General features: G+C 44.4%; 1 protein-coding gene across 1 annotated transcript in view; it reads left to right on the forward strand.

Moving 5' to 3' along the window:
• LOC141110299 (IgGFc-binding protein-like) overlaps positions 1 to 15,761 on the forward strand; it is a 91,919-nt gene that overhangs the window by 47,995 nt on the left and 28,163 nt on the right. The window contains exons 9-13 of the mRNA XM_073601595.1: positions 289 to 878; positions 3,441 to 3,993; positions 5,747 to 5,952; positions 7,735 to 7,876; positions 11,689 to 12,017. Coding sequence (XP_073457696.1) covers positions 289 to 878; positions 3,441 to 3,993; positions 5,747 to 5,952; positions 7,735 to 7,876; positions 11,689 to 12,017 — 1,820 coding nt within the window. The remainder of the gene's footprint in view (positions 1 to 288; positions 879 to 3,440; positions 3,994 to 5,746; positions 5,953 to 7,734; positions 7,877 to 11,688; positions 12,018 to 15,761) is intronic.

Consider the following 15,761-nt stretch of genomic DNA (forward strand, 5'->3'; position numbering starts at 1 on the left):
CAGTGGGACAGGAGGGGGAAGCACTGCAGAGGGCCCAGGTTTTGATCTGGATGCTGACAGACCAGATGCACCACGAAGTGCATACTAGATGGTGTAGTAATTTCTGAATCCATAAAAGATCAAGACCTCTTCAAATGGGTGATATGAAAAAGGAATAATCCTTCTTTGGGTGCTTCTGGGAATTTTTTCTTCCACCTAATTTTAAATAATATTTAAATCTTGACTCTGTCCTGTTAAAATATATTTAGCTGTAAACCTCATATTTTATTTTCTCGATTTTGTTTTCAGCAATCTCCTGTTCACCCAACAGCATGTACAACATATCTACCAGTCCTTGCCCATCTACTTGTCTCTCTGTGTCCATGGCCTCGAAATGTTATGCTAAATCCCGTGAAGGTTGTGAGTGTAATCCGGGCTATGTTCTCAGTGGTTCTGAATGTGTTCCTTTGTCCCAGTGTGGCTGTCTGTACAACGGGCAATACTACAAGCCAAATGACATCTTCTATCCCGATAACACCTGTGAGAAGAAGTGCACCTGCTATGGGGGAGGCTCAGTGTATTGCGAGTCCACTTCTTGCGGCCCTTATGAAGTGTGTAGCGTGGTGAAAGGCATCCAGAGCTGTAATCCCAATGGAAGCGCCGTGTGCTCAACCATTGGAAAGACGAGCTACAATACTTTCGATAACTTTGGGTATGACTTCGGCGGAAACTGCTCCTACATCCTGTCCCAGACCTGTCTCAGTGAAGGATCAAAGTTGACCCCATACCTTATCCAGATAAGAAACATAGAAAGCTCTGTTTCGTTAACCAAGAAAATAATTTTGGAGGTCTACAATTACACCGTAACCATTTATCAAGGACCTGAGAACAAAATTCTGGTGAGTTTCTTTTATTAATTTTGAATGATTTTTTCTCTTTTAATTTAAAATGCTAAATCAAAAAATTGACAGTGGAGGAGAAGGAGAATTAAAGTAGAACCAAAGGAAAATATTTTTTTTTTTCATTTTAGAGCAGTTATTTTTTTTTCTTTTGCCATCTGTGTCCCATTGCGGAGATTTCACTTCCTGTCCCATAGCCTAAACAGGAAGTGAGAGGAAATCCCTCCAAAGTGAGTCACCAGAACACATTTCCCCATTGGAAGATATCTCCTCTATTACTTTTCTGGGGACAACTCAAAAAAAATGGGATTTTCTTTACTTTCACTTTAGATTATTACAGTAAACATGACAGCAGCAACTCCTCCATCCATTCCCACTGCACTTGGTGTGATGTTAAAGGGAACTTCACTCTCCCAATCAGCATTTATTGTTTTTAATCCTTATGATGGTAGCCTTAATAAATAGATAGTATATCAAGTATACTTGTTTTAACTTTCTTTTTACATTTCTTCAGTGACTTCCTGGTTTCTTAGTGGGTAAGGTTGAATAAAGACATCAGCAGTGGTGGCATGTTCATAGAGGGCGCACGGGCGCCGCCCCTCCCCCCCCATCCATGTGTCCAGCCCCCTGATCTACATGGACCATTAATTCCAATGGGGGGGAGTTTTTTTTTTTTTTAGGCACGTGGTTAGAGCCAGAGGCTCTAATAGGCTTCAAAAAAGGGTGTGCGCAGGGCGCAGGGCACTGCGCCCAAAGCCCATCCAGTTGTGTGAGATAGCGAATTAATATTCACTACTTTCACACTAAATCTCCTCCCCGCCAATCAGGAAGCGGGTTGTTGTGAGACCTGTTTCCCAAATGGCCAAAACGCCAGGCGTTCCCTTTTGAACACCTAGCCCTTAGTAGGAAGAGAGTGGAGACGCACGACGTAAGCCGCTGGAGGAGCGGACACCAGAGCCGCTGCTCGCACCTCACCACCCGCCGAGCTGGAGGGGACACCAGAGCCGCTGCTCGCACCTCGCCACCTAGATGGGGCCCGCCCACCGTGCCGGAGGGGACACCGGAGCAGCTGCCCACACCCCACCACCTAGATGGGGAAAGGACCGACCGGCAAACGGCAGGGGGGTGGGGGGATGGGTGTGCTAGTGTCATGCCGCCGGGGGGGGGGGGGGCTGGTAGTGCCGCACTGTTTGCCACCCCCCCAAAAAAAAACACCACCGGCCGCCACTGGACATCAGTCCATCCAGTTCAGCCTGTGGGTATGTCGCTACAACTTCCCATATTGTGTATTGCGTTTACTAAGATGCATATCCAAGAGTCTTTTAAAACTATCAATACTTCCTGCTGACACCACCAATTGTGGAAGGGAGTTCCACATCCTTGTTGCCCTGACAGTGAAAAACCCTCTACACAGCTTAAGGTGAAACTGCTACTCCTCCAAACTCATTGTGTGGCCCATGTCTTCTTACACTTCCTGAGACTGAATAGTTTCCTACCTATGCTGGGCTCACCATTGAGATATTTGTATATCGCTATCATACCTCCTCTCATGCGTCTCTTCTCTAGGGAGAATATGTTAATTGCTTGTAGTCGTTCCTCATAATTGAGGTCCTCCAATCCCCTTATTAATTTTGTTGCCCTTCTCTGGTCTATTTCCAGTTCCAGCACATCCTTCCTGAAGGATTGTTGACCAGAACTGGACGGAATACTCCAGATGTGGCCAAACCAGAGTTTTATAAAGTGGCAGGATTATCGTTTTATCTCTGGAGTAAATCCCCTTTTTTAATGCATGCTAATAGTCTGGTAGCTTTGCTTCCTGTGGCTTGGCATTGAATGCTATTGCTCAGTCTGTCTTCTTCTAAGACCCTCAGATCTTTGTCCTACCTGGATTCCCCCAGGAGGTTCTCCCTCTAGTGAATAACTTGTGTTTTTATTTTTAACCCCCAAGTGCATTACTTTACATTTTTCAATATTAAACCTCATTTGCCATCCAGTTGCCCACGCCATTCATTTATTCACGTCCTCTTGTAAGGTTTCTATATCCTGCTGTGATGTTATTGCCCTATTTATTTTTGTGTCTATTTATCCCAACCTCTATATCAATTTATGAATACATTAAACAGAATTGGTCCCAGAACAGAGCCTTGGAGTACCTCACTTACCACTCCAGACCTATCTGAGTATACATTATTTATCACCACCCTTTGGATTCCCCCATGTCGCCAATTTTCTATTCAAGAACAGACCCTATGGTCTATGCCTACAGACCTCAGTCTGTAGATTAAATGTCTATGGGGGACTGTATCAAATGCTTTTGCAAAATCCAGACACACCACATCCACAGGCCTACCTTTATCTAGATGGCAGCTCACTTCCTCGTAGATTGTTAACAGATTGGTTTGGCAAGAACGAGGATTGTGAGCGGCGCAGGTTCTTGGACTGTTTCCTGAGCGGCTAGGTTGTTTAGCGCCATAATGCAGAGAATGTGATAATCTGGTTCTTAAATAACCTGAGAATTATCCACGAATTCTTAACCAAACTTGAGTCAATCTCTTCATACAGGTGAATGATATCCTCCGGACTCTCCCATTTGAATTAGGCACTGGACAGCTACGAGCTGATTACCAGGGTGGTGGTTCCGTCCTTAAGACTGACTTTGGTTTAATCCTAACCTCCGACAATGCCATTCATGTCACCGTGCCTGCAACCTATCACAACCAGGTCTGCGGTCTGTGTGGAAACTACAATGATAACGACAAAGACGAGTTCAGTCCATCCGATAATGATGTTGTTTCATTTGCTGAATCCTGGATAGATTCTCCTGAAACCTGTGTTACCATTGAGGTCTGTGATGCTGGGAACAAGACTTGCTCTGATTGCCCCAAAAAAGTGCAGAAACAGTTGGCAGGAGCGAGCTTCTGTGGCATTCTGGTCCAAGCAGATGGGCCCTTTGCACCCTGTCACCAGATCTATGATCCCACAGCCTACCTGAAAAGCTGTGTGAATATTCTTTGTGCAAAAACTGGAGAGCTCTGTCCAATCCTTCAAGGCTACGTCAAGATTTGCCAAGATGCCGGAGCAATTATGCAACCATGGAGATCACCAAGTTTTTGCCGTAAGTTCTACATTCTGTTGGTTTTCTTGGCTACCGACTAACCTGAAACAAGTCTCAAACGTGTGGAATATTCATGGTATAATTTGAGCATGAGGCTTTAATTCTTACTGTGATATGGCCTAAAATATGACTGAGCTTTAAACATAAGGAATATGAGAACTAGACTAAAAAAGGCGCATCCTAAAGTGATATTAAAAACCAGGGGTCTCCAAACTTGCTCCAACATCAGTGACAGTAAACAATGCCCCATCATTGGTACTAATGGCAGGAATAGAGCCCCGTTTCAGTATATCAGTGGGAGAAATAGTGCTCCATTATTGGTGTCAGTGGGAGGAATAGTGCCCCATCATTTGTGTCAGTGGAAGGAATAGTGCCACATTGTTACAGTATATCAGTAGGAGGAATAGTGCCCCATCATTTGTGTCAGTGGAAGGAATAGAGACTAATCATTGGTGTCAGTGGAAGGAACAAAGCCCCATCGCTGGTGTCAGTGGGAGGAATCGTGCCCCATCGTTGGTGTCAGTGGAAGGAATTATGCCCCATTGTTGGTGTCACTTTGGAGGAATAGTGCCCCGTTGCTGGTGTCAGTCAAAGGAATTATGCCCCATTGTTTGTGTCAGCGGGAGGCCACATCTGGAGACCGCTGTTCTAAACCTACATTTTCTTTAAAACAATAATCATGTTATACTTGCCTGCTCTGTAATGGTTTTGCACAGAACAGCCCCAGTCCTCCTCTTCTCAGGTCCCCTGCCGGAACTCCTGGCCCCTCTCACCCGCCAAGTGCCCTCATAGCAAGCAACTTTTTATGGGGGCACTTGTGCATGCTGGCTCCTTGACACACAAAGTAGATCTTAGCCCCGCATCCTGCTCCCTCCTCATTGGCTGTGATTGACAGCAGCCAATGGCTTCTGCGGCTGTCTCTGAGCCAATGAGGAGTGAGAGAGCAGAGAGAGCCTGAATCGAGAGCCTGGACAGAGATTGGACTTAGGTAAGTATAAGGGGAGCTGCATGCAAAAGGTAAAAACCTTCTGCCTTTAGGACCACTTTAAGAAAGCACTTAGTTGAGGGTAAGGAGGAATGGGGAGCAGCTGGCCAACTACACAGGGCAGAAAGTAATGGAAAATAAAAAATTGTACAGTTGTCAGGAGATGAGGGGAAATGTTCTGATGTGGGCGCTGATCCCAGTGCCAACTGTCCAAGACAGGGGTCTTTAAACTATGGCCTGTGGGCCACATCCGGCCCACTACAAGCTTTTATCCAGCCCACAGCTAGGGTCTCCTTAATATACGCAGCTTAAGGTCCCTACTTCAACCACCCCCCATGTAATGGGGGGACTCTGATAGGGATTTTTTTCAGCAGCGAATATCTATAACATATTCAAAATGGCTCTTGTACTGAAAACGTTGAAGACCCCTGGTCTAAGAGGGGGGCTTAGCTCATTTTGTAGAGAATCCCATTTACTTCCTGTTGTGTCTCTAGGACAGGAACTATGAGAAAATATTCCTAACTGGACACAAGCAGTTAAAAAAGGTGGAGAGAATTCAATATTCAATTAAAATACACCTTATAAAGACACACATCTTTAAATTTTATGCTGAATGTGTCAAAATTGAACAACAAGCTTATATTTTGCCTACCTTTGAATATTGATACATACAATAGGGTTTATTTGTGGTCATAAATATAAATAAATATATAAATAAATATAAAAAAAAATAAAAGCAATAACTTTTTCTTAACCTTTATGTTTCAGCGTACACTTGCTCTGAGGAGAACAGCCATTACGAGTTTCAAGCCGACGTCTGCTCTACCAGTTGCTCCTCCCTCTATGACATCATCAGCTGCCCAACCACCTACTCTGAGGGCTGCCAGTGTAATACTGGATACCTTTTCCAAAACGGCCGTTGCGTGACCCCTACCGTCTGTGACAGATGCACCTTGAATGGCACATTCTATCAGGTATGAATTCTCAACTTGCTGTGAACAAACTGAAACCCAGTTATGATACCATTAAAAGCCCTTTCTGGTCAAGTATGAAAATGTTCTATTTATGTGGACACCGGGAACACAGTGTATAGCATAGTTCCTCTAATTTTTATTTCAGCGTTGATTTTGGACTCCAGGCAAGACCACTTTGCAGATCACTTTGGCTGCAAGTAACTCTCCTTTCCAAAACCTACAATTCTGCAGACGAGAATTCCCAATAATCTCAACTCCTTCCAATGGAAAACCCAGGAACATGCATTTTAATTAAGAATGCCTCAGGACACTTACCTTGTCATTATGCCCAAGTCTATTGGTCACAGTCAGGGGTCAGGCTTGGAGACCAGTAGCCTTATCAGTAGAGAGGCTCCCACCGTTCAGCTGGATAAGTACACAAGCAAGTCACCTTGGTGGATGACACGGGCTCACCCGTGGTGCAGGGTTTAAGCACTAACCAGTATTCACCAGAGCTCCTAATGGTGGAGATTGGTTTTGTTGTTTGTTAGTACCAGGTTGCAGTCCTTAGGATAGCCCCACCAGGAGGTGAGCAAGCCGGGATTCAGTAGCAGATATAGCAGGTTGGGATCAAGCAGAAGTGAAGTCAGTAAACAAGCCAAAGGTCAGTAATAAGTGGTTGCAGGTTGGGATCAAGGGGAAGCATAGTCGAGGATCAAGGCAAAGGTTGGTAATGAGTGGTAGTGAAGATAAGGGCAATTTCAGGTATGCAAAGGAGCAAGATATCGGCTGGAGAAAGCACAATAATCTGGCAAACAGGAAGTGCAAAAGCATGGCTTAAGTTGGAAGTGCAAGGAGTTTAAGGTTCACCAGAGACAAGGCACAAGGCAAGATTGTCCAAAAAATCAGACAGGATGATGTACAGCATCTCAAGTGGCTTAGCAAGAAGCGCTACTTCCAGATGCAGCAGAGGTTGTGGGTTCAGATCCCAATCCTGACACCATTTGTCTGGGGTCAGAAGTTTACTGAGTCCAACCTCCCCTTAATTCTTCAGAGTGATCAGCTGAGAACTCCACATAACCTCTGACAGCTTCTTTACTGTAGTGATAATGTAATGTACAGGTTCTCTGATTGCACATGCCATACTTATGGGTTTCCCAGTCCACATGTGGGCTGCTGAACTGAATCTTCACTGAGACAAAAATGATGTACCTCATCCAAACTGAGAGTCCAAATATCTTGTTAATTGGAATAAAATAATCCCTTTCTGATCCATTGTATAGTCAACACATTTCAGAGGTCAAACAAACACCCTCTTCATAAGGGTTTGAAATACTGGTAGAGGTTGGACTCAGAATAAGTATTGAGGGGTATAATTATCTCTCTGTTCCAAAAACGAATAAAATATTAGTATAGTAAGTATAGTAATAGTAAGTATTATCTAAGTACCTATTTTAAACAAGACATATCACACAGTTTCCTCTCGCTCTGATTTTCGCATTCTCATCCTGAAGAAATTTGGACGAAAAGTCCTTGCATCTCTAAGAGTAATGATTTCATCTTCACATATGGCAGTGACACACCTACCTTGAAGTCAATAATTTCATAACCACATTAATTCTGTAGCAACAAAAAAGGCTAGCTTGGCCATGGGTCCCTTGGATGGCTTGACATAATAATCCAGAAGGATGAGACCAGTACCCTTTGCACAGTTTTCTTACACAAGATTCATTGCATTATAAAAGTCTTGCTGCAACTGCATTTCATTCCAGAGAGTTTTACGAGTGTCCTGCTCTTTCACAGGTGAATCAGACCGTCATTTCTGAAGATTGCAGCCAGGCCTGTACTTGTAATTCTCACCGTGTGATGCAGTGCATAGAGTACGGCTGTGGCTCTGATGAGATCTGTAAAATATTGAATGGACAAGTCCAATGTGTCAACAAGGGTAAGGCGTCCTTCGATGTCACAATTACATAGTTGAATAAGGTTAAAAATTACAGAACATCGGCCAAAATTACTGTATGTTTTAAACAAAATGTTACCTCTAAAAAACGTTATAAAAGGGAATATCTAGGTCAGTGATTCTCAACCAGGGTTCTGTGGAACCCTAGGGTTCCTCCAGAGGCTGCTAGGGGCTCCCTCAGCATTGGGCCATTTCTGCCTCTCGGATAAGTTCCCACCGACACCATTAATCTTTTTAGCTATCTGTAAGGAGGTAATTCTTCCCAATGACCACAAGTGTAAGGACCATTCTTCCCACTGACCATCACACTAATGTATCATGAGTTGTAGATTTCTAATTTTTAGCAGGGGTTCCCCGAGACTGGAGAACTACTTCAAGGGTTCCCTCTGTGTTGTAAAGGTTGAGAAAGGCTGATCTAGGTTATTCAACATTCTGTGTATAAAAATGAATGATACTGCGCTTAGGTTACAAAGACAATAAGCGGACAGCAGCTAGCATAAATTCTGGGCAACAATATACTAATTTAAAGTGAAGAAATGCAGCGCCTAAATGTGCATAAAAATGAAGTAAACCTCCATCAATCCCTAGAGGCACCCAATAGGTGAATGAACCTTGACTAAAAAGATGAACAGTGATCTTCCACCAACACCACAGTAAGCCAAGCCTCTTACACTTACAACTGGACCACTAGATTATAGGTGGTCAAAAACACCCAAACATCAATCCACCACGGACTGTTCCAGCATGGATCCAGGCATCACTCCTCATGTTGAAAGGCATAAAAACAAAACCACTTCATGGTGTAGTATATCAAAACTGTTTAAATTTATCAAAACCACATCTATATACTCACACAGTAGTACATATAAACAAGCACGTCATATGAAATGTTCCTGATGGTTTCAAACCGACAAGATGGCCACGGTCCTCATGCACAGCGACACCACACGTCCAAAAACTCCGCCCAACATTCCGTGTATGCTGGGAGGTCAGTACCAGAAAAGCAGGCTGAGTGCAGTCAGAGGCGAGCTGAGGTCAGTATTCAGAATCCACAGAGCAAGGTCAGGAGCAAACCGGGTCAGCAAAGGGAGGTCAGTCAGCAAAAGCAGGGGCACAGGAACACAGGTCACGGGGAAGCTGAAGGACATCCAGCTATTGGCACACATCAGGGCCTCCTTTAAATAGGCAGCTTGGCGCCATTCATGGGATTGGGGGTCCGCCAATGCGCGCCGGTACACACAGTGCATCTTGGTTAATCGCACAAGCTTGCCTGTATGCTGGAACATGAGCACGAGCATTAGCTGCATGAGAATGAGCAGTGCCGGGACAAAGTAATCTCGAGCCCAGGGCGAACATGTCAAACTATGCCCCACCCCCACCCCCAAGATGTATGAGCATCAGAGGTGGCTCTAGACTTTGTGAGGCCTTAGGCAAAACTTAGACATGAGGCCCCACTCACTCCCATAATGGGAAAAAAAAATTCAAGGGATGAAAATGAACTGTATTAGGAGTGTACAGTATAGGGGAGTGGACAGTACAGGGGGTAGGTGAGTGGGCATAATAAAGATATATTTTTCTCAAGCAGAGCTGCACAGGGAAGCTGCTCTCACAGATCCTACCTATTCTGGTAGGCTGTCACAAAGAGAGAAATAAAAGGGGGATGGGTGGAGAAGGAAAGAAAGAAAGATAGATAGATAGATAGATAGATAGATAGATAGATAGATAGATAGATAGATAGATAGATAGATAGATAGATAGAAAGAAAGAAAGAAAGAAAGAAAGAAAGAAAGAAAGAAAGAAAGAAAGAAAGAAAGAAAGAAAGAAAGAAAGAAAGATAGAAGGAAAGAAAGATGGAAGGAAAGATGGAAGGAAAGAAAGATGGAAGGAAAGAAAGATGGAAAGAAAGATGGAAAGAAAGAAAGATGGAAAGAAAGATGGAAAGAAAGAAAGATGGAAAGAAAGATGGAAAGAAAGAAAGAAAGATAGATAGATAGATAGATAGATAGATAGATAGATAGATAGATAGATAGATAGATAGATAGATAGATAGATAGATAGATAGATAGATAGATAGAAGGAAAGAAAGAAAGAAGGAAAGAAAGATAGATAGATAGATAATAGATAGATAGATAGATAGATAGATAGATAGATAGATAGATAGATAGATAGATAGAAAGAAAGAAAGAGAAGGGGGTGGAGACGGAAGGGAAGGAAGAGCATCCCCTACATCAGTGTACTCACTGGGAGGCAGGAGGGATGGATGGATGGATCGTTGGATGGATGGATCAGACTCCCCTTGTCCTTTTCTCTTTGCTGGTCTTCAGCTTGAATCTTCCCGCCCACACATCCCCTTCTCTGAGGCAGAGCAGAGAACACTGCCGAGGAGAGTGGGCGGGGCAGACACAGGAGGAGAGGGCGGGAGGAGGAGGAGCAGAAGCTCTCTCTCCTCTTCTGTCTGGCTGTGCGGGCAGCAGGGGGAGGGGGGAGATCTGTCAGAGCTCTACTGAGCGGCTCTCCCTCCCTGTCTGTGATCCGGAGATGTATGTGAGCTCCGATCACACGTCTCACTCGCAGCCTGTTATCTCTCCCTATAGCAGAGTGAGGGGATACAGGACTGTGTGATGGCGGAGATCTCTGCTGCGCGAAGGGGCGGCTCTCTAATTAGGTAAACTAGCCAGCTGTGCGAGGCCCCTATGACTGCGAGGCCTGAGGCCACCGCCTATTTCGCCTAATTAGAGAGCTGCCTCTGATGAGCATTATGTGTCAGCAAAAATCTTCCCCCACAAAAACACTGAGCACTAATCTGCATGCTTATTCCCTAATCATAAACTACCGCTCTTACAAGTACAAAATCTGCCCCCCCTCCTGAAATCCTCCCTCTCAGCACAAATCCTCCCCCCATCCTCCAAATCTCCACAGCTCAAATGCCCCTCCCCCCAAAAAAAATTCAATCTTTCTAGCACAAATCCCCTATCCCTAAAATTTACCCTCCTGGTACACATCTTCTCTCCCCCACTTCAAATTTCCCCCTCCCAGCACAAATTCCTCCCAAATCCAGCCCCCCAGCACAAATCTTCCCCCCTCAACAGAAATCCCCCTAAATCGCCACTTTTAGCATTCCCCCCAAATTTCTCCTTCTAGAACAATACTTACCCCCTGCCCCCCCCCCCAAATTCCCCCTTCAAACACAAATAAAAATCTCCTTGTGGTGTCCCTCCACCTCACATGATACCACAGTGCTCAGGGATGCCGCCCCTCCTGCCCACCCCTTGTCCCGGCCTTGAAAATGAGCATTAGTTGCATGAGAATGAGTATCAGCTATATTAATTTCCTGACATGCCCACTGTTATCCATGCTGGAGAGTAAGCTGTACCTGAGGACTTGCAAATGCAAGGATCTTACTGCTTCGTACATCCTGTGGGGATGTGCTTACTCCACCTTTCCTGCTGCTTCTTGAATATTCCCTCAACCAGTCATGGGGGGGGGGGGACTCTGACATGTGGAAGCAAAGTCCTGCTCCTCTACCAAGATGACGGCTCCTCACAGAGACACGGTATAGAAAAAAGGCTGGGAAGTCAGTAAAGGGGAAAATCATCAGCTGCAGTGAGACCACAGGTAATAATAGTCCTTTGCCCCCAGCTTACATTTTTTTGAGCACAGGTTCCAGGGTACAGGTTTTCTTTATTTATATATAAAAATTAAAGCTATAAATTATTTTATTAACCTCATTAATTTTTTATTTGATTTTATACTTATGCAGAATTTCTTGATTTTTCTTTTTTTTTTTTTTTTAGATCCTTGCAAGTCAGTCTCATGCAGGGAAAAGGAGCATTGTGACAGCACCAATGATGTGCCAGTTTGTGTCCCTGATTATTCAAGTTCTTGCACTGGTTGGGGAGATCCTCACTACTTAACATTCGATGGCTACAACTTTGACTTCCATGGCACCTGTACTTATATTCTTGCCGAATACCGCGGTATTGATGCAACCCTGGAGTACTTCCGCGTTGAGGAAAAGAATGATAACCGGGGGAGTCAGATGTCTTCCGCCGTCAGACTGGTCAACATTTTTGTCTATGGCTACAACATCTCCATCCTAAAAGACGAAATTGGACAAGTCCGGGTGAGTGGTGTTCAATACATGATACATTTGTGGACATGCACGTTATATACAGTATAGCAACATATGTGTAATTTTGTTTTAAAACTTTACTTTTTTTATAATAATCTGCTCAGGGATGGGTACTAAAAAACAAATTCACAGGTGACAGAAACAGAGGCAAGAGCTATGACCAGGTCCCACCACTGGAGTCACCATAAAGCTAGAGGAAGACTAAGCCCATCGAAATAAAAATAGAAATGAAGAATATCTCTTTGATGTAGGGTGCCTCTTAATTTCTGTTGTGCCAAAGTGCCATCATAGATTTTTAAACATTTAGTTTTAAATTGCAAAAGGTATATAGCATGTGCTGGGTTATAATTATAGTCTATCAGGTTGCACTTGTTGGATACAACAATTGGAATCCCATATGATTTAGGTCCCATCTCACATTGAACTAAACAAATGGTCTCCAAACTGCAGCCCGGGGGCCGGATGTGGTGCTTTGTTTTATCCGGCCCTTGGGGCATTATTTCATCCAGTGATACCAATGATAAGGCACAATTCCTTCCCATGGCACCAACGATAGTGTCTAATTCCTCCCAATGACACCAACAGTGGGGCACAGTTCCTCCCAATGACGCCATTGATGGAGCACAATTCCACCCAATGACACTAACGATGGGGCACAGTTCCTCCCAATGACGCCATTGATGGAGCACAATTCCACCCAATGACACTAACGATGGGGCACAATTCCTTCCAATGACACTAACAATGGGGCACAATTCTTCCCAATGACACTAACTATAGGGCACAATTCCTCCCAATGACACCAATAAAGATGGAACAATTCCTCACAATGACACCAATGGTGGAGGACGATGCCACCCAATGACACCAACGATAGGGCACAATTCCTCCCAATGACACCAATGAAGAGGGAACAATTCCCCCTACAGACACAAACAATGGGGCACAATTCCTCCCACTGACCCCAATGATGGGGCACTATTCCTTCCACTGTCACCAACAATGAGGAATTATTCCTCCCACTAACACCAACTATGGGGCTCTATTCCTTCCACTGATACCAGAGATGGCGTACTATTCCTTCCACTGATACCAATGATGGGGCACAATTCCTCCCAGTGAAACCAATGGGGCACAACTCCTCCCAATGAAACCAATGATGGGGCACAATTCCAACCACAGACACCAACAATGGGGAACAATTCCTCCCATAGACACCAATGATGGGACACAATTCCTCTGGCCCCCCTAACGTCTGAAGCACAGTAAACTGTTTAGAAAATTTGGAGACCTTATTAATGGGATATAAGACAGCACCAGTGATGCTTAAAACCATTAAAATATACAATATATGTAACATTTTAATCGTTTTTTTTTTTCATAGAAAAAGAACCGCTAGAATACTATAGATAGCTATATAAAAAGTGTTCACCCCCTTAATGAAGGAAAACAGTTTATAGTGATAATTTGAGCCTTACCGTAGAGGTACAATCAAAATTTAAAATAATAGGCTGCCTAGTCTTATTTCTGTTTTTTTAAGTACCCTCTAAAACATTTTGTAAATTCCTGTTGATCCTGCCAGCAAAACCATTGAATATGCACTTTATTTGATAGTGTGACTACATATATCCTTCAGCAGTGAAACCACTGTAAGGTTGTCACCTTTGCTGCTGCTATAGCTGCTTAGATACTAACACTGTTGATAGACCTATCAGTGAACAGCCACACCTAGCCCCACTCACAGACCTTTGGGTGGACAGCTCTATGTGCAGGGGCTTAGGGAAATGATCTAAAAGCGCTGCTCAGTTCCTTCCAGGGCGGGCAGTGCTCAGGACAGCCCCAGTATTCAGAAAGGTTCAGGAGTCAGCCTAATTCTAGACCTACTCTGCCTCCTGCCCACTGCCATACTGCCACAGCAGCACTATAGTGTGTGGTGAAGGCCAGAAGATGAAGTTCTCTTGGGAAGAGGGTAGGGGGGGAACTGAGGACTCTAGCGTGAAATGGGGGGGTGTCAACTGAGGGCTTTGATAGAAAAAAAGGGGGGAGGGTACTGATGTGAGCCTAGTGGATTTTGGTGTAAAAGGGGGGGGGGGGGGGACTTAGGACTCTGCTATAAAGGGGGGTAACTGAGGACTCTAATGTGAAGGGGAGGGGGGCTGGGAACTGACACCAATGATGGGGGATTATTCCTCCCACTAACACCAACTATGGGGCTCTGTTTCTTCCACTGACACCAGAGATGGGGTACTATTCCTTCCACTGATACCAATGATGGGGCACAATTCCTCCCGAGTCCCAACTCAGATATGAATGGGAGGGGTAATGGAGGTTCTGATGTGAAAGAGGTGGAATTGAGGACTTTGATGTGAAAGAATGGGGGGACTGAGGACTCTGATGTAACGTGGGGGGGGGGGTGGAGCGGAGGACTCTAATTTGAAAGGTGGGGAGTGAGGAATTTGATGCGGTTGGAGGTTGGAGGTGCGGGGGAGGGGGTGAGAACTCCAATATGAAATATAAGAAGGGTTAGCTTCTGGGTGACCCCTTTTTAGACTGGGGTGCCTTGAGATATTTTGTGCCTTTGACGGGTGGGCTCCCTCCAGGCTCACCTGCCCTCTACCTATCCATCATAATGCATGTGCTTCCACGGTGGAGGCTTTCAAAATTTAGAGTTAGGAGTTGCAGATAATTCTGGGGTGCCGTGAAGGGGCTCTACAACTTACAGTATGCATGTCTTTGAAAATGTGTGCAAACTAAACCCCATGTTTTTAACACATACCGTTAGACAGGATAATTTGGTTGGTTGCAGGCTGGTCGGTAAGTTGAGCTGGGAATTTTCTTTGGTTTTGTTTGCCTTGAGATCTTACTTACTTTCAAAGGGTGCCATGACTGAGAAGTCATGGTTTAGATTAACTTTTAATATGACATCAAATTAAGGTTACCAGATTTTCAAAATGAAATCCATGAATACCCTACTGACCATGCCCACTTTAAGTCACACCCCCCAAAATCATGCTCACATTTGTAGTCACGCACACAACATCTCCCTCCCAGGATCTCCCTCCCCCATTTCTAACACCCTAATGCCCCGTACACACAATCGGAATTTCCGACCACAAATGTTCGATGTGAGCTTGAATTTCCGACCGTGTGTAGGCTCCATCAGACATTTGCTGTCGGAATTTCAGACAACAAAAATTTGAGAGCTGGATCTCAAATTTCCCGACAACAAAATCCATTCTCGGAAATTCCGACCATGTGTACACAATTCCGACGCACAAAATTCCACGCATACTCGGAATCAAGCAGAAGAGCCGCACTGGCTATTGAACTTAATTTTTCTCGGCTCGTCGTACGTGTTGTACGTCACCGCGTTCTTGGCGTCCGGAATTTCCGACAGCATTTGTGTGACCGTGTGTATGCAAGGCAAGTTTGAGCCAACATCCGTCAGATATAAATCCACGATATTGTTGTCGGAATGTCTGATCATGTGTACAGGGCATTAAACAATTGGCCAGAGACTTTTTGAAAAAAAGAGGCAGATTTTCAAAGTAGAAAGGAAAAATGGAATTTAAATAGGAGGCTCCAAGACATGCATGCATAGTTAGGAGAAGCCTAACTCCTTGAAGGTATCAAGAATAAAAAAGTGCAAAAGTCTGCAGTGGTGCTAGCATATTCCGACTGAGGGGTTGGTGGTTGCACAATATGATGTGTACTGTGCAACCACCAACCCCCTCA

This window comes from Aquarana catesbeiana, linkage group LG10, assembly GCF_042186555.1.
Source record: "Aquarana catesbeiana isolate 2022-GZ linkage group LG10, ASM4218655v1, whole genome shotgun sequence".
Lineage (NCBI taxonomy): Eukaryota > Metazoa > Chordata > Amphibia > Anura > Ranidae > Aquarana > Aquarana catesbeiana.